Source organism: Mytilus galloprovincialis, chromosome 1 (genome assembly GCF_965363235.1).
Source record: "Mytilus galloprovincialis chromosome 1, xbMytGall1.hap1.1, whole genome shotgun sequence".
NCBI classification, from domain to species: domain Eukaryota; kingdom Metazoa; phylum Mollusca; class Bivalvia; order Mytilida; family Mytilidae; genus Mytilus; species Mytilus galloprovincialis.
In genome coordinates, this window is record NC_134838.1 from 105,371,164 (window position 1) to 105,390,360 (window position 19,197).

General features: G+C 31.6%; 1 protein-coding gene across 18 annotated transcripts in view; it reads right to left on the minus strand.

The window, feature by feature from the left end:
* The window catches only part of LOC143048656 (filamin-A-like), a 65,980-nt gene that overhangs the window by 29,479 nt on the left and 17,304 nt on the right, over window positions 1-19,197 (minus strand). For 6 of the 18 annotated variants that reach the window (XM_076222530.1, XM_076222490.1, XM_076222466.1 and 3 more), the window contains exons 3-21: window positions 16,844-17,095; window positions 15,429-15,526; window positions 14,460-14,726; window positions 14,028-14,105; window positions 13,439-13,601; window positions 12,003-12,029; window positions 9,605-9,817; window positions 8,733-8,870; window positions 8,092-8,355; window positions 7,623-7,816; window positions 7,115-7,372; window positions 6,283-6,403; window positions 5,701-5,925; window positions 5,199-5,483; window positions 3,890-4,174; window positions 3,260-3,544; window positions 2,341-2,625; window positions 1,548-1,832; window positions 536-820 (exon numbers count right to left, since the gene is read on the minus strand). In XM_076222530.1, the coding sequence (XP_076078645.1) occupies window positions 536-820; window positions 1,548-1,832; window positions 2,341-2,625; window positions 3,260-3,544; window positions 3,890-4,174; window positions 5,199-5,483; window positions 5,701-5,925; window positions 6,283-6,403; window positions 7,115-7,372; window positions 7,623-7,816; window positions 8,092-8,355; window positions 8,733-8,870; window positions 9,605-9,817; window positions 12,003-12,029; window positions 13,439-13,601; window positions 14,028-14,105; window positions 14,460-14,726; window positions 15,429-15,526; window positions 16,844-17,095 (4,008 nt within the window). The remainder of the gene's footprint in view (window positions 1-535; window positions 821-1,547; window positions 1,833-2,340; window positions 2,626-3,259; window positions 3,545-3,889; window positions 4,175-5,198; window positions 5,484-5,700; window positions 5,926-6,282; window positions 6,404-7,114; window positions 7,373-7,622; window positions 7,817-8,091; window positions 8,356-8,732; window positions 8,871-9,604; window positions 9,818-12,002; window positions 12,030-13,438; window positions 13,602-14,027; window positions 14,106-14,459; window positions 14,727-15,428; window positions 15,527-16,843; window positions 17,096-19,197) is intronic. The other 12 variants (XM_076222594.1, XM_076222459.1, XM_076222576.1 and 9 more) reach the window with 10 other exon arrangements.

The following is a 19,197-nucleotide window of genomic DNA, read 5'->3' on the forward strand; positions in this document are numbered from 1 at the left end:
AGAAATGTGAGGGGTAAATGGAAGATAAAAAAAAATAAAAAATCAGAAAGAGAAGAGGCGAGGAAAATACAATAAAGTTATAAAAATAAACAACATTATTTTTTCAAAATATAAATAAGTTTAAAGTAAATTAATGTTTAAAAGTATAACCGGTCTATGAAAAACCAAACACATTTTCTAATAACATAATTCAAATTTAATATTTAAAAAGGAAAGGTCTGTACATTTTTAAAACAGGTGTGTGTGTGAACAAGAGACATACACATTTAGACATCTCCAGCATGTACAATTCATCTCAATGGACACAAACCATGCAATCACATGTACAACAACACTTTATGATTGATGATACATAAATTCACTTTTGTTTTAACACATTTCCCACAATGTACACTTCCAATTTGAATCATTCATTACTTTTTAGAACACCAATAAACAATCCAAATAATCTGATATTCTGAGCACAAGGATTCAATCACCATGATTATCTAGTATGATGCCCTTCCTAAACATTCATGATGATAATGTAACTTACGAGTATCAAGTCCAGTAACCTTGACCTTGCTAAGGTCAGCACCAGGGACGACATTGACAGAAAATGGAGATTTTGGTACAACAGAACTTCCATAGGTGACATCAACTTTATGTGGTCCAACTTCAGTTGGAACAAGTTGACCAACAAAACCTTCAGGGGTTTCTTTGAGAGGAATTTCAACTTTCTTTTTAGTGGGTGTTGTCATGGTAACCTTAGCAGGCCCATCGGATTTGCCAGCACTCTTTGTTAAAACAGCAATATCTCGTTTCTCTTGAACTTTAATAGCTAACAAAAGAAGAATTCACCGTACTAATTGATTCATATGATTGAATTAGTAGAATTTTATCTGAATTGCAAAGAGGTTGTACTGGATATCTTTGGAGTTTACTTGATATTTAGCACAATAACCAAGAGAGTTAGGTAAGTTAGTTAAGGCTGATGACTCCCTTATTTACTCAAATTTGAAATGTCAATCTACATATCCCTTTAGTGTCCTGTCCATTCATTTATTTTATTTTTTAAATCAACCAATCATCAACTTTCATAATATGCAAATGTATTTATATTTGTTTGATTAACTTTATATTCCCTAGCCTTTAAATCAAATTTCTTTGCAAAAATCTCCTAGATTGTATAGTCCTTTTTTTAACAAAATTGCAGGAGCCTCATTGGAAGTAAAGGTCAGTAGCAGTTATTTGTATCTACATTTTAGTAATGCATCAAAATGATTTATATTGAACTATCATTTTAGGTTCCTATTTTTTCTCACATAAATAAAAAGAAGAAATGAACGCAGAAATGTTCTGAAAATGCCAGCCCGTCAAATGTAGAAAAATAATTTCCTCATTAGGAAAATCTGAAAGAAGAGATTTAAATGCATTGAAACTTTTGAACTTTTTAACGTGTGCATTTTAATAGAGTTCATTCTTCACTGAACCCAAATGTAAATCCAATAAACATTTGAGCCTAGGAAAGTTTTATTCTGAATTTACTCATGATGGTGGCAACTTACGAGTATCAAGGCCTGTAACCTTGACCTTGCTAAGGTCAGCACCAGGTGTGACATCTACAGTAAATGGAGATTTTGGTACAACAGAACTTCCATAGGCAACATCAACTTTGTGAGGTCCAACTTCAGTTGGAACAAGTTGACCCACAAAACCTTCAGGGGTTTCTTTGAGAGGAATTTCAACTTTCTTTTTAGAGGGTGTTGTCATGGTAACCTTAGCAGGCCCATCAGATTTTCCTGCACTCTTTGTTAAAACTGCAATATCTCGTCGCTCTTGAACTTTTATTGCTAGGAAAAGAAGAATTAACAGTTCTTTTTGATTCTTTTAAAATAGGATTAGTGGAATTTTATCTGGATTGTTAGTGATTTTCAAAGATTGTACTGATTATCTTTGGAGTCTGTGACCATCAGCTAGCATTTATCGCTATGACTAAGAGGGCCAGGTAATCTAAAACTGGGACTCCCATATTTCTTAATCCGTCACCTTGTGTAATTTTCTTGTTATGTTTATTATCCTTTTTTCTGACAACTAAAAAAGTTTAGAAAAAAAAATCATTCACAATATTCAAATGTATTTATATGAATTAAACATCTTTTAAATCTCACTGTTTTTCTCATTGTAACAATTCAAATGAAGAATGAAGATATTTAAAACCATCGAAACCTTTCTAACATATGAACTTGGAATTATTTCATTTGTATTCTTTCAATATATATTGAAACCAAATGAAACCAATCTAGATGTGAACCTAAGAAAGTTTTATTCCAAAAATCTCATGATAGTGCCAAAACTTACGAGTATCAAGTCCAGTAACCTTGACTTTGCTAAGGTCAATACCAGGTATGACATCTACAGTAAATGGAGATTTTGGTACAACAGAACTTCCATAGGAAACATCAACTTTGTGTGGTCCAACTTCAGTTGGAACAAGTTGACCCACAAAACCTTCAGGGGTTTCTTTGAGAGGAATTTCAACTTTCTTTTTAGTGGGTGTTGTCATAGTAACCTTAGCAGGCCCATCGGATTTGCCAGCGCTCTTTGTTAAAACAGCAATATCTCGTCTCTCATTAACTTTAATTGCTGAGAAAGAAAATAGAATTAGGAAGTATAAAAAGATTTTCCTTTAAAACAGATATAGATGCATGCATTAAATATTTAAAAATAGAATGCAAGATCATTATGAAATGTTTACTCTAAAGTACATAGAGGAAATAAAATTCATTTAAAAAAAAGTTCTTCTATTTGTCTTTCAAAAGATTTATAGTAAAAATAAACAAGAAATAAGAAACTAAAAAGGAAAAAAAAATTAACAACGGAAAAGCTGAAACAGTAAGGTCATACACTAAATACACATAAAAAATTAGATGCATACAAACTAAATACAAAATCTAACTAAGGCAAATAAAAATGGAAATAAAATAAGTGGGAATAAGGAGGAATTTCAGTCATGACCTGACTCACAAAATAAATGTGTTGTGGCACATGTACCACTACATTGAAGAAAACACAGACATTCAAATACAACACTTTTTCCATTGAAGCAAACACAAACATTCAAACAATTTAACACATTCATGAGAGACTTGACAATGTAAAAAAACAAAACACTTACAGAACAGACAATCAAAATGAATAAAAAACAGGGAACACTTTACAAGATGTTTACATAACATGTAAAAACAGACAATCCGACAGAACCACATGTACAACTTACGAGTGTCAAGTCCAGTAACCTTAACCTTGCCAAGGTCAGCACCAGGGGTGACATTGACAGTAAAAGGAGATTTTGGAACAACAGAGCTGCCATAAGTAACATCAATTTTATGTGGTCCAATTTCTGTTGGGACAAGCTGGCCCTCATAACCATCTGAAGTAACTCTAACAGGGATTTCAAACCTCTTTTTAGAGGGTGTTGTCATAGTAACCTTTGCAGGCCCATTTGACTTTCCAGCACTCTTTGTAATGACTTTAATATTCCTTTTCTCTCCAAGTTTTATTGCTGGGAAAAGAAACAAATGCAGCCATAAAGAAAAATTTCAGGTCCTTAACCCTTTAGGTCACAATTGGTCAACAATTCTTTTCTTTGCATAAGTTCAAAAAGAAGAAAAAGATTAGAAGCTTAACAAAGCATTATTATAATTTAACTACTACATTCAACTACTAATAGCAACTCAAACCAGATTTTCCTTTTATTGTAACTGCTTTTACTTCAGCGCATACTTAAAACTTTTAAAATGACTTCTCAGTTTATTTGTACTGCAGGCAAAATACTCGGATAAATTACATTCTTGTCTGTTAATGAAAATTTGGCTGGTTAAACACAACAAACATCATGCCGACTTACGAGTATCAAGTCCTGTAACGGTGACCTTGCCAAGGTCAACGCCAGGTGTTACATCAACGGTAAATGGAGATTTAGGTACAACAGCACTTCCGTATGAGACATCAACAGTGTATTTTCCCACCTCTGTTGGGGTCAGGTTACCTACATAACCTTCTGGGGTTTCCTTCAATGGGACCTCAACTTTCTTCTTAGATGGAGTTGTAGCTGTGACCTTAGCAGGTCCGTCTGCTTTTCCAACGCCTTTGGTTATGACAGAAATTTCTCGTTTCTCATTGACTTTAATTGCTAAGAAGAGAAGGATAGTTCGAAGATGTAGTATAAAGAAGAAGACACGAACTCTGCAAGGCAGATCTAATTTTCAAATTTACATTTCTTTGATAGCAGAAAATATTTTATTACTTCAGATTTGAACAAACAAAAGAAAATATTCATAAGTATATGTTAAAATTAATTTAATTTTGCTAAAAGTTAGCAAATAAGTTACCAAGTGAAATATCTGAGCATTTTGAAACATCTGAAATATTTTATCCTATATATTTGAGAAGGTTTCTCCATATATTTTTGTCAATAAAACAGTGAAAATCAAAATATGCATGAAAACTTCATAGTATGTTAATGAGAAATAATTCTTCCTTGATACACATGTATGTGTGTTCAAAGACAAGATTACACATGTACGTGTGTTCAAAGACAAGATTAAAAAGTGAACAAGGAAAGATTGATATTGATTAGTTGGATTTTAAATTCAGCACTTCATATATGGGGTAAACAGCTTACGGTAATTTCATCCAATCTTTTTACTTTTCACATTCTCTTAGTCGAAAACTAATTCCTATATAAAGCCTGATTTCATATATTTATACTGGATAACCTCAATGGGTATCCTCAAACATAACATGAACATATCAAATAAAATTACAATGTTTCATGATATGGAAAAAATATAAGTCAAAGAAAAAAAAGGTATTTGCGGAAACTTTTTCTCTTCTGTCAAAAGCATATTGCAAACTTTAAGCATCATAATAATTAACATCTTCAATTACCAGTCCTGATTCCATGTTAAAGGTAATATGGTATCAGCACTAAAGATGAGTTTACTATCTTCCAACAGTAATAGAGTTGAAATAAAACTCAATCCTTAATCCTGGATTATAATTTCTTTATCTAAGATTCAGGACTGCAGCTTAGAGTTATATAATATAGTTATCACACAAAAAATCAAATCATACACAGTTTGTTAGAAAACTGATGGCTGGGTAAATATCTGAAATAAAACATGCATATTCATAAGGGCAGCAGACCCACTTACGTGTGTCAAGTCCTACAACCTTGACCTTGCTGAGGTCAATAGAGGATGTGACATTAACAGTAAATGGTGACTTGGGTACAACATAACTGCCATATGTCACTTCAATTATGTGTGGCCCAACTTCAGTAGGGATGAGCTGGCCTTTGTGTATCTCCATACTTTCTTTAAGAAGGATGTTAACCTTTTTTTTACTAGGTGTTGTCATGGTAACTTTGACAGGTCCATCCGCTTTACCTACACCTTTGGTGATTACTGAAATATCTCTCTTCTCACCAAGTTTGATTGCTGGGGAAAGACATGAAGGGCAATGAGCATGCAAGACTCGATCTTCTATTATCAACAAGGAAGAAATTCAACTCGAAAATGGGAAACTGATTTTAAAATATCAGAAAATTGATACCCAGTTTTCACAGCATATCACAAACTCCCCCTCCCCAATTTAATCACAAATGAAGGAATTCTTCATCAAAAGCCCCATTCAATATAATCAAACATAACTTACGTGTATCAAGTCCAACAACCTTGACCTTGCTAAGGTCAATACTTGACTCAACATTGACCTTGATAGGACTCTTAGGAATTTCTGAATTGGCAAAGAAGACAGAGACAGTGTATGTTCCTGGACTTGATGGTGTATATTCTATCTTGAAGGTACCATCTTGGTTGTCAATGGTGTTGACAGGTACATCTTTACCCTGGGCATCAGTCAAGGCAATAGCAATATCACCTATAAACAAAGATTTTAATTCAGTCATATTATATAGTAAAATCAAAATCATCTAGACAAAATAAGTTAGTACTAGAAAATGAAATTGAAAACTGTTGTATAGAAAACTAAATAATTGGATTTACTAAAATTTTGTTGCTAAAGAAAGTTTTCATACCTTTTAACAAACATCTTTTTCTTAAATTTGAAAGAAACTATAGAGAAAGTACACATCTTAAGGAAAAACAACAAAAATACATTACTAGTTAACGATTGGAAAGTTTTGATTTAAATGTAAAATCATTTCTGTGAACACAAAAAGTTCAACAGAAATCATATAAGAAAGACAACTCTTGTCATCTAAGTTAGATAACTCACCAGGTCCTGCTAATTTACAATCAACAATAAAGTAGGTTGTTTTGAATGTCTTGACACCTTTCTCTACACCTGGTCCATATACCTTAACATTAGCTGGGTTACTCACTTCTCCAACATTTACCTGAAACAAATTTCAAATCAAATTATCATGAAATAATCATTTGTTTTAATTTTAAAATCATATGAAGAAATATTAAAGACAAAAAAATGTAATTATAATACAGTTGTTGTAAGTAAGCACTTTGTTTAATAAAAACAAAAATATTGAATTCTCCAGAAAGTTCGAACAAAAATAAAGAAGCATCAAAACACATCACCTGTATAAATTTATTCATTCAATTCGCCTGACGAAAAAAACTATTCTTGTTTCTCATCTGCTGCACTGGTTATGTTTGAAAGCCATATTTTCGGGAAAAAAGTTCTATTAAAAATACTATAATACAAAAGACAACAAATTTTGGTATTAGTGAACATCATTCGTCATTTAGGGGCGGCGTCACTTTCGTTCCTTTGTTGAGCGATTGGTGGATAAAATCATAATGATATATATTGCATGAATTATTCAGCAAATCAAACTCTTATAATTGATATTCAGCACTGCTATCATAAGGGAATTGTGATTAGGTACCTACGGAACAAATATTATTTCTAGTTTATCCTGCATAATGACGATCACTAAAACGCTTGATGAACGTAAATAGTGCAGGGATAAAGGCGATCCCCTCTATCTGGTAAAAGACATCATAAAGCCACCCATAATTGATGAGTTTTTCCGGTGACGGACAAACACAAAAGTGGTCTATTGTGATCCCTCAATTGATTTTCTACTCACTCTGAATGGACTGTTAGGAATTTGTACACCACCCCATGTAATTGTGACGGTGTGTTTGGACATCTTCTTTGGCATGTATTTACATGTGTATGTTCCATTCTTCTTGTCAACAACTTCAACATTAATTGGTTTGTGTTGATCATCTTCACACACGATCTTTAGTGCAGCTTTTCCAGCTTTACGTGCATCTACTGTAAATTCTGCCCATTTGTTAACTGTAACACCTGTCTTAGCTAAACCTGGACCCTCTGCAGTTACCTAAAAGTCAAAATATTAAAGCATTAAAACGGAAAAAATAATGAAAGATTGGAAAATTCTTTTATTACAGAAATGTGTTAATAACCTTTTGAAATTTTGCAAAATCGCTCTTACTTAAAAAATCTTTAATTCTTAGTAATTAAATTCTATCAAATTAAAGTGCTTGTGAGCACTGAGGGGGTCAAGAGTAATGAAAATGCTTCTGATGGTGTGATCTCTCCTATGTCAAAAGGTTCACCACATATTTTACCTTTGAAGCATCAAAAGCATTTGTAGCTGGTGTAATTTCAGCCATGTATGGAGATTCTGGTATATCCTCCTCGTTACACAAGATATGGATAGCATATTCTCCTGGACTTGTGGGATAGTAAGTAACATCTGCTGATCCATCTCCATTATCTTTACAATCAATCTTAGCTTCTGATGGTCCCTCAATTGAGAATCCTAGAAAAAAACATAAACATTACCATTAACCAATATTCTTACAATTATCTTCGTAAATGTTTCTAATGTCAGACTCTAAAAATGATTTGACCATCCAATCAGAAAAAAAGTTCACAACTGTTTTGATTAAAATATATCATAATTCTTTTAAAACTTTGATGAATTAAAAAAGAAATTTCCTTTTCCATTAAAAAGGTTTATTTTTATCCTAAAAGAAAAAAAACCAATATTTAATATTTTAGCAATTTTATTGCATTTAATATATATATATTTACCTAAAGCTCCAACCTCTCCATTGGTCTCTACAGTAAACCTAGCTGGTTGGTTACATACTCCTCCTGTCAGACCTGGACCATAGGCCCTAATCTTACTGGTCTTTGTTGGACCTACGTCAACCTTAAATGGACTTTTGGTGATATGTTCACCTCCAAATGTAATGTTGATGATATATTGGCCTTGTTTAATTGGCATGTATGAGCATTCCCACACTCCTTCCTCAGTTTTGGATTTTTGTGGAATACATTTGACTTCTATACCACCTGTGGTTAAAAGAATTATGTTCAGATTAAAGTGAAGTCGTTTTCTAGAAATTTTTGAATGATTAATTTCACATTTAACTCTTTTTTGTATTTTGTAGACAAGAACTAAACATAAATATTTTTTGATGAATTTGGTTCATCATTATCAAAACTTATTATTATATGAAAGAATTGCCCTCACTGAAACTTGGTAAGTAAAATACCAAAATAACTATATGAAAGGACTGTTAAACAATCACAAAGCTTTTACCAGACCAAATTAAAGAAATATGCCAAATCAACAAGTTCCCTTTTATAATATTCAATGTCAAATAGTAACATGATGTCTTCAGACTTATCATTACACATATTATGAAAATCTAGATAGGAATATTTACCTGGACCAATGATCTGAACTTTGACCTCTGCATTTCCAGCTCCTTTAGTGTGTATTTTGAATGGAGCATTGTCCTTGACCCTAACTCCTCTTGGTTGGATACCACGACCAGTTGCATAACACATTTTAGCATTTGATGCTGAAAAATTGTATATTTGCTAAATATATTTTCATTTCTAAATGGTTATATATGAATTGCACTTTGACTTTATCAACAGAAATCATTCTGTTCTTCACAATAGAAACAGTTACAGTGTACAGTAATAGATTCTATATACATGTAACAATTTGTCTGTTCTTGTAAAATGTGAAAGATGAAATGGTAATCAAATAGCTAAAAGCAATGCACATGATTCCACAATTACATCATTTTTATCTGGCAAATACCCTTATCAATTTCATCATTTGAAAGCAGATTGTAAAAATATTCTAAAACATTGATATTTAAACTTCAAACATTTCTGTATGCTAACACAATAAAAACTAGGATCTATGACACATTTTCCTTCGATTGAAATTTCCTCTTTAGCAGCCAGATGTCTATTCCCATTTACACGATTTTTCCTTGTGTGTCTTGGAAATAGTGATTTTGACTGTGAATATCTTTGTTCCCCATTACTTTACTTACGTAAGAGTTATCTCCCTGTTGGGCAAGCACTAATCATAAAACAAATGTGGGCAGTATTATTTTTTTTCTAATTTCTTGAACCTTAAATCTCTTTTCATTTGTTTCATTGTATAACAAATTTATACATATAACCTTGTTCTAAAAAATATTCAATAAACTAACGTGGACATGAAGCACAAAATCTAAACTTTTATTTAGACAGGATAGGGTGCATTAATCAGGATGCTATAAAATGTTGTATTTACCTGCTCCAACACCCACACCAAATGGAGACTTAGGAATCTGTTGTCCAGCAAAGTAAACATTGACAGAATGTAAGCCAGTTTCCAAAGCCACATATTCTACAAGGTAAATTCCCTCCTTCTCTTTTCCAGGGGCCAGGTTGATGCTTGGACGAATGGTGTCTTTACGTCCATGTGGATCAAGAATAACAACGTCCACATTTCCTTTGCCGGCTTCTGCAAATAAAATGAAAAATGTCAAAACTCAAACATTGGTCAAACAAAATATTTATTAGAACTTTTAAAAAAACAAATCAGAGAATAAGTAATCACAAATGAAATCTTGAGTCATGCTAACTTTTCATACATTGACGTAATGCAGATCAAGAATACTATGTTTTATGCATTAATGGAATGTTGGATAATTATAAAAATCAGGTATGTAATAATTCTAATGCAGATAAAAATAATTAGTTCCATACAAATGTAAGACTAGCATTTACAACATAATGTACCTAGCTATCATTCAATCAAATATAATCTATAAACTTTCACTTTCATTTTTACCTTTTAAACTTTATAGAAATAAATATAAACTGCAATCATCTTTTTACTTTACTTTTAACATGTCTTTTAAATTTTTTTATACAATACTACCTACATAAATGAAAAGGAAAATGAAGATTTTTGTTTTCTTTTGCAATAAATTGCCACATTTCCTAATAAATATTGTGTATCTAGTATAATAAATAGACTAAATCCCACATCTTACTGTGTACATTGTATTATATATATAAAAAATATACAAATAAAATACAATTCTTCAAGAAAGATATAAAATATGATATGTGAGAATGAAATGAAGTATGAAATTGAATGTTCTTAGTATTATATCTGGCTAAAATAGTTGTGTCATTCCAGGCTTAAAGCCAGACCTTCAGTGGAAAAGATTACTCAAAACGAATTGCATGAAGCAAAACATTTCAGACAAATGACATCCAATTTCTTTGAAACATCTTCATTTTATTCAATAGAAGTAAAACAAGTATCAACATTTAAAATAAGCTAGATTAAAAGTAAAAGATTTTGGTAATTTAGTCTGTAAAACAGTCTGTAATTAATTCAGTATTAAAAAACTTAAAACAAGAGAACACGACAAATCAAAAGTTTCTGAGTTGTTAAAAGAAATATTTCTGTGTTACTGAGACTCAAAACTATCAAACTTAACAGGTAAAATATGTTTTTTTATTTCTGTTTGCTTTATTCAAAGAAAGTCTTCAAAGGAGATCTACTGAAAGGTTAATGTTAAAAGTGGGGTTATTTTGACCATAGGATTTTATATCAATACAAATACACGTACATTTAAATAGTTTTCAAAATTGTATGATTTTCAATAAAATATGGAACAGATAGATGTTACAAAAGAGGACTACAGTGGATAACAAAGTACATGTGAATGACTTACTACATTTACAATTACTCGACACATAGAATGGCTGCATGACAGAGACCGACAAGGACAAGACATTGTATGTGCAAAACAGAATTATTAAGACAGACAAAAAATATCTCTTTTAAGGATTGGATATTTATCAAAATAGGATAAAGTTATTCCAATGAATCTCTTTTTTTAGGATTTTGTTAATTTACAATTTTTCAGATTAAAATTTAACACTTATTAAAACAAACCACAGACACTGTGAAAATAGTGAGACATAGAAAATATAAGATGAATATCGATTTCTGTAAGGTTCTTTTACTAGTTTGTGTTTGTACTGACTGATATATATCAGATATTCATAATACAGGATGTGTAAAAAGCCTTTTATAAGTAATGCAAAATTTTCATTTTTTCTTTTGATGTTTATTTTAACACAAATCAAAGCCAAAGTTAACTATCCATTACAAATCAACAGCTAAAAGCATAAAGTTCAAATATTTTGATTATCAATGATCTTGAAAAAATAAAGCATTTATAGTGGTATTGAAAGTATTGAATTTACAGAACACTTTATTTAACCGAAAAATATTTCAATAACTGCATATTTTCCAAAGCCAATAAAGATATTTTCTATTTTTTTATCATAGTTTGTTCAATTGCTTTTTTTTTTAATCAAAATACTTCAACCTTTTGATTTAGGAAACATTTGAATTTTTAACTAGAAATCTTGCATCTTTCATCAATTTTTTAAAAATATTTTTGAAAAAAAAATGTTAAGAAAGCCATTGAAGTATTATCAAAAGCAAAACATTGCGCATTACTTTGTAGAGAATCCAAACAATGAAACTAGTAAAAGAACAATAATCCTCCACCATATATCTGTGCAGAGTGAAGCATAAAGCTTAGTGAATGATATGCATGGATTAAGGTAGAAACAAATGGAATGAGAAAGGAAAGAATAGGTCTCCTCGATGTACTCACCCTTTTTAGGTATTGGCGCTCCAGAATCTATTAAATTAATTTAGGAAAGCAAGGGTGTTATAATTAAAACTCCAACCATTTAATAAATTATAACTTCCCATACAGATTCTTCCAGGGAACTCATATTTATAGTAGTAACTAAGGTCTTTTTTCAAAAATTCCCTGGAAAAATCTTGTACACCAAAACAAAACATTATGAAGCATAAAATATATATAGATGTTGGAACAGCATATGGCAATATACTGGTACAGTAAATTCATGGACACTGAATCTACCACTTGAGAAATATTCTACTAAAAATTAAACAACATAATAACGTTCAAGTTAGTACACTAATCAAACACTTTTAAGTTATGATAAAACTGCTCAAACACAAGACTATATACTAGAAGCTTAAATTACTTTTCAAACAACAATCTATTCTAATATGATAATGCCATAAAAAATATTTGGTTCCCAGTCATTGGAAAACAACCAACAGCTGCTTATTCATTGAGAAAAAGTGAATGTAAAAAGACAAAAACTTAAGTGCTTGAATTTCCTACAAATTTTTGTCAAGGGGAGACAATCTTAAAGAAAAACTTTGGTAATTTACAAATAACATTAGAATTTATTGACATCTAAATTATATGCTGAGAGAAATAAAGAATTCATCAAATGGATCTTTGGTCATAAAATTGTTGAAGTAATTACTTATATTTGATGCCATCTAAAAACCTCATTTATTTAGTTTCTGAGAACCAAATAACTTATAAAAATAATCAAATTGTCAGTACTACTTTCAAAAAATAATTTGAACCTTACAAAACCTTACTACTAAATAATTTATAAAAAGTTTATAGAACCAAATATTATTTGGTGAAATGGCCTGTAAGCCAAACAATGTATATGTGTTTGTGAAATGTTTGTGAATTAAAAAATACCAGTATAGTATTCGAAGAATTGCCACTTGTCAATTGACAGTTTTACAGGTAACACAGAGTGAAACCAATGAAACTATTTATGAGCATCAAATCCAATCTATATAGTGGCAACTCTTCAAACACAGTACTGTTATTCCTATTCTAATACAATACTTGTAAATATTTACAAATTTTAAATATGCCATCAATGTGAACTGCAACTGAGAAACAGTGTTGCCTATGACCCCAACAGTACATTAGAATTGATAGCCAGCAGCATCCAATCAAAAGTGGTGTTTCATATTGCATATTGCATTAGAAAACTCCTCATAAAATGATCAAATATAAATGGGAAGGGATCTGTTCAATAAAAGCTCTAAAGTAAAATTTTCATTTGCCAGTAACCAAGTGTTATCCAAAAAAACAAAACCTAACTAAGTATTACAATTGATAACTATCAGTTAAATCATCTAACATTATTTCCATGTCAATAAAAACACATTCAAATGAGGCAAGGTTCATACAATACATACTTTTGGTGAACACTTCAAAGTATGTTCTCTTTGAGGCAACAACTCCAGTTTTCTCAATACCAGGTCCTGCGGCAGTGACCTTTGAGGCATCACCAGCTGCTCCTTCAACTTTGACCTTGAATGGACTCTTGTTGACTTCTTTAGCACCAAATTTAATGATGACCTAATAATAAAATTACAAATTTACAGTTAACTTTTGATGTACTAATATTTGGTATCATTAATGATTTACATCAATACATTAATTCCTTTCCAGTTTGATATGATGAACATTTTTATGTTTGAGTTTATTGGGGTCCTTCTTTTTCGGGGCATATTTGTCAAAAATCTTATCAATAGACAAAATCAATACCATACACTAACTATGTAAATGGCAATATTTATTAATGCCACTATTGCAGTCTTATATTTATGTTTGAATTATTTCCCTTTCTTCACTAGCACTGTTATGTTTTTAATAAATTTTTCACACATGTAAATGACTGGAAATTTTCTATTAAGACAGACTTTTGGGTAAATGTGTTCTTTTGTGAAAAAAAGGGGTGATTAGATTATATGATTTCAAGCTCTATTGTATGATGTATATTACCTTATATTCTCCCTCTGTGCTGGGTACATATACACAGGAGTATGTCATGTTTCTGTCCTTGTTATCAACAACTTCACACTGAAACACAAAATTATAGGATATTAGTATACAAAAACAATCAACTACCAACACTAAATTCATTTATTTGATTCAATATGATTTGAAATTGAATTCATGTATACAGGTGCTCCTTTCTTAATATTTCAAATGCTCAGTTTTTTGTTAAAGCTTTCCTAACTGATTTTAAATTTCTATCTGCTTCTTTCTTCTGTTTCTAAAATGTGTTTTTCATTCATATAAATCTACACCAATTTAGAGACTTTGCAATATCCAAAAGGCTTTATGATAACAATATACCCCCATCACAATCCAAAAATAGATAATAATTCTTTTAACTTATTTCTTTTAAAGCTATAGTGAACAAGAAGTTACCTGTTCTTTTACGCCTTTAGGATTCAATACTGTGATCTCTAAAGATCCTGACCCAGCAGAGAATGTCTCCACGGTAAATCTGGCAGGTGCTCCGACCTGGTTACCCTTGGGCTCCAGACCTGGACCATAGGCTCTGACACGGTTTGGGTTAAGTTTTGGACGGAGTGGTGCTCCTGGCTTCAGTTTAGCCTTGGGGAACTGTGCAAGGTATGTCATCATGGACATCTCATCAATTTTAGGGTTGGTCATTTCATCTGGTTTGATGAGCTAAAACAAAATTATAAAGGAAATTAGTTAAATTGAAACAATTCAATAGCACACATTTGAGATTAGATTGCAGCAGTAAAATACTTTTTTTTTTAACAAATCACCTACCATCAAATTTTTGATTTTGAACATAACAGAACTTTTACAGTACAAACATGTGTAGCTCCAAACCTTGAATGAGGTACATAATAAACTTACATTAAATCCCTCCTCCTCAGTAAAAATCCATTTTTCCTCTTTTTTAGACTCCTGGGATTCAGCCATTTTGATTTGCTTAACAAGCACTTATCCCCAAAATATTTATGTCTTTTTATGACCCTTAACAATTTAACTTTATAAACTTTAAACAATCATGGCTGTTTTATATCCCTAACTGTTTGCTTTGAAATTACAAAGTAACATCCAGGTAGTAGATAATAGGACAGACTGAGGTATATATATATAGTGAAGAACATACTTCATAGTCACTTGTGATGTGCTTTCCTGACCCTGACTACTCATCCACAATCCTACGCTGCGTGAACAATTATGCAATATTTTATATCAAGCTAGTTGATACGCAATATATTGCACCTTCAACTGCAATCCATGGAAAGAAGTATACACTTTGATTTCATGACACAGAGTAAGGATGTGATTCTAACTGGATAGAATATTTTTGTAATAAAGGTTTCTTTAAACATTGATTATAGGGTTTCATACCTGAGGAACATCAAGCCATTTCTCGGCAGCATCCATAGCCTCTTTGGCATTCTTCTTGGCATTCTTGGGATCCCAGTCCTCCCAGTCTGGGCACAAACCTGAAAAAAGAAAAATAATATATATTGACTTATATTTATAGGTATGGAAATAAGTATCTTAGTGGTTTTTTTTTTTTAAAGATGCATACTTTAATTTATTCATAGTTTGTAAAAAAAAAACAGTTAAAACTGAATTCTTCCTGAAAGAACTAATATGCAGTTTGCAATCTAATGTTCAATTGGCCCAAGGATAATGTCATTTGTATTTCTGTAAGGCCTTGATTCGTTTATTGGTTTTCATTATAAACTGAATAATTTAATATGTTTTGGTATATCATTTCAGAAGTCCTGTATCTATTTCACTTATCAAAGCCATGTTAACCCTTTTTGTTCCTATTGTTAACCCCCAAATGTATGAATCTAGCTCATGGCTAGGGTAGGATAATTGAAATCAAGGACAACCTGTTGAAGCTTCACTATATCATCATAGTAAGAAATAAGTTTGTGAGGTAAAGGATGAATTCAATATTTAATTTTACCAAAATACCAATACATCTTAATATCTAACAGTGGTATTTTGAAATCTGTTGTTTTTTAATGAAAAATTATGAATATAAGCTTAAGGCACATAACCTTGGTTTTGTTGTGATATTGGAATGATTTTGCAATGCATTTTTTATTCATTTCTCCTGGCATTAATATATATTTTGAAATGAATTTAACAGTATTTCTGTTTTCTCTAAATATAACTTTTTTAAAGCCTTGTTATGTCTTATGAATGTTTCTGTATGTCTTGTTTTATAATTGTTTATGTTCATTGCCCCTTATGGGTCTTGGTAAAGAAGTATTGGTATTGGTATTGGTATTGCATTGTATAATTGGAAATGTGATCTTATCGTCCTTTCCTACGCCTATATCACCCTGCTCTGTCGCTCAGTAATTCTCGTATCAAGACTTCAAAACGAGACCAGGCATAATCAGTGACGTCACAATGTGAGAGAAGTTATCAGCAACGTCACAATGGGAGAGGAGATGTTATCAAGCTTGCTTTTGTCAAGTGTAAAACTGTCTTAGAGAGAGAGAAAAACACCATTAATAGAACGATAAACAGATAATCGGGTTTTCTACGTATAGATATCGTAAAATATCAGCCGCTCCACACAATGTGAAACTTTTTAGCTCGTTCGCTATGCTCACCCACCAAAAAGGTTCACATTGTGGCTTGCGGCTGATATTTTACGATATCAATGTGTAGAAAACCAGATAATCTATACTTATTGGGTCATACTCAGCAAATATCTGGTTACTCAATGACTGAGTGACAGGTATCATTTGTTTTATTCTAATTTTATCAATTAAAATTCTATCTTAACCTACCAGGTCCAACAGCATCAACCAAAGCACCAATGGCTTTACCATTGTTCCAGTCATTGTTGAAGTTCTTGATAGGAATATCTGGTACTTTACTTTGTACCCAGTTGAGCAATCTTTGTTTGGGTGTTGGGCCACCTTCCTGTGGTCCGGGCTCTTCGCCTTCCCACATGGGCATGGAGATTGAGTAATGTAAAATAAGGGTCCATATCAACCCAAGGATGAGCTTCAAATTACTATCTACTATGTCTGAAGAATCTGAAATGAAAAAATATAGCTATTAGAATATGCTTCATTTTGATGAGTTTATCTTTTTTCATTGCAGTGATCAATTTATTTTCAATGCACCTCATATAATCATTCATTTCTTCCATTATGAACATGTAAATGACCTGTATACTTCGAAGGCTAGGTTGTAATGATGTAGTTAATGTGAATCATTGAAATACAAGTAAAATGCACTTGATTTTATATGATTATTATTTTAGAATAATCATAATAGCCCATAACTTCAATTACAAAACAATAACACTAAATGTTACATTAAAAGGTTAAAGTTCAAAATAGTTTAGACTGTCTATTTATTTGTCTGGTACTTGTCCAATATCAATATTTATATAATGTTTTAGCTATACCATGAGTAATTTCTTACAAAGGGAGAAAACTCTATCCACCTTCTTTAGACGTGTATATCAAGGTAATCTTGTTGACATTAATTCATATGTTAATGCACTTAATAAATGCCATATTTACAATGTGACTCAAATAGGGTTTGTTATTTGTGAAGTATTAACTTACATAATAACAGTATGATAAATTGTTTAAACCTTCCTTTTTTAAATGGCAAAACAAAAGGCTGACAGGATTGCCTTGATATAACTCTGAGTCTCAGAGATTGAAGGATCTGCATAGCCTTGAGGAATAGAAGGTGTTGGTTTCAAAGACTTTTCAACGTCAAATTTTATTCAACTTAAATAAACTGTTGACACATAGATATATGTATCCCCTGCCGGCAGAAAATTAAAAAAAAGACAATCTATTCATATGGACAGCAACATTGCTAATTAATTCAAAGTTGCTAGACCATGATCTAGGGGACAGGGCCACAAAATAGTTATCAAACTAATATGTATTGATAGTAATACAACTTTATAGAAAATATCATAATCTTCAGTATCTAGTTCTCACCAAACTTCCATGTCTTTTCTTTCAGGCAAGACAAACAATAGCATCATACAGTTCTAGGCAATTTTCATTTCAAATCCAACTTCAAAAGAACATTCCACTAAACTTTCAACACCCTTATGTCACAGACTGGTCAAATCAAGTGTATAATACAATTATATAAATGTAATTGGATAAACCACATCATACATGTACTGTTAATGAAATCCTTCCCTTTCTTAATCCCTGTCAAGATAAACTTCTTGTCTTCTTAGATCATCCTGATCTGTTTAACTTCAACTATGTCAATGCTTCTCATTTTTTCATCTCTCACTTAAGTACCAATAAATCAAAGGAAACAGCAGATGATTTATAGTAAACATATCAACAAAATATGTCTTATTTCTATAGAAGTCATGATAACTCTAATCTAATGTCCATGTCAGTTTACTACCTTCCATTCAGACAATAACCCGGCTAAGTCAGTTTACAAGCTTCCATTCAGACAATAACCTGGCCATCCTTGTAAAATATTCTGTTATCATGATGAACTGTCAGACAGAATCTCAAAGAGGTGTTGCTAAATGTTCATATTTGGTTGTCATGGGTAGTTAGCTCAATATATCTAACATCTCGTCATGGTTTAAGGAACAGCAGGAAACCCACATTGTTTTATATCTTATTTGTCCAAGGAAATAATTATAAAGGCTGGCTATATATATATAGCTATGAAATTTGACAAGAAGGGAATTATGATACTCAAATCAATACCCCTTCAGGACAAAATATTACCTATTTGATGGCCAGTAAATTTGTTTACTACTTGCCTGTTGATGCAATAGAATTTCACTGTAAACAAACAAACAGCCTCGGAAAGTAGTGGCAGATAGATAAATTTTCATAAGAGGGGCCCATTGACTGCCTAAGAGGGGCCCGCTACAGTCTTGCCCTACTTAAATCCGTCTCTGAAAAGACTGACAATAAATCCTGAGCATGGTCTTTTAGCACATGCAAGTGTCTCAAATAAACAAATAAAGTTTCACTTCATCAAAATCATTTTGATCGTCAATCATTATTTCAATGTTTTAAAAATACATCATCTTTATCAATCTATCAATAAAATACAGGAAAACTTTCTACACAGCTAAACATCTGTTATAAAATTCCTTTCTTTTTCAGGAAGATTTTTTAAATAT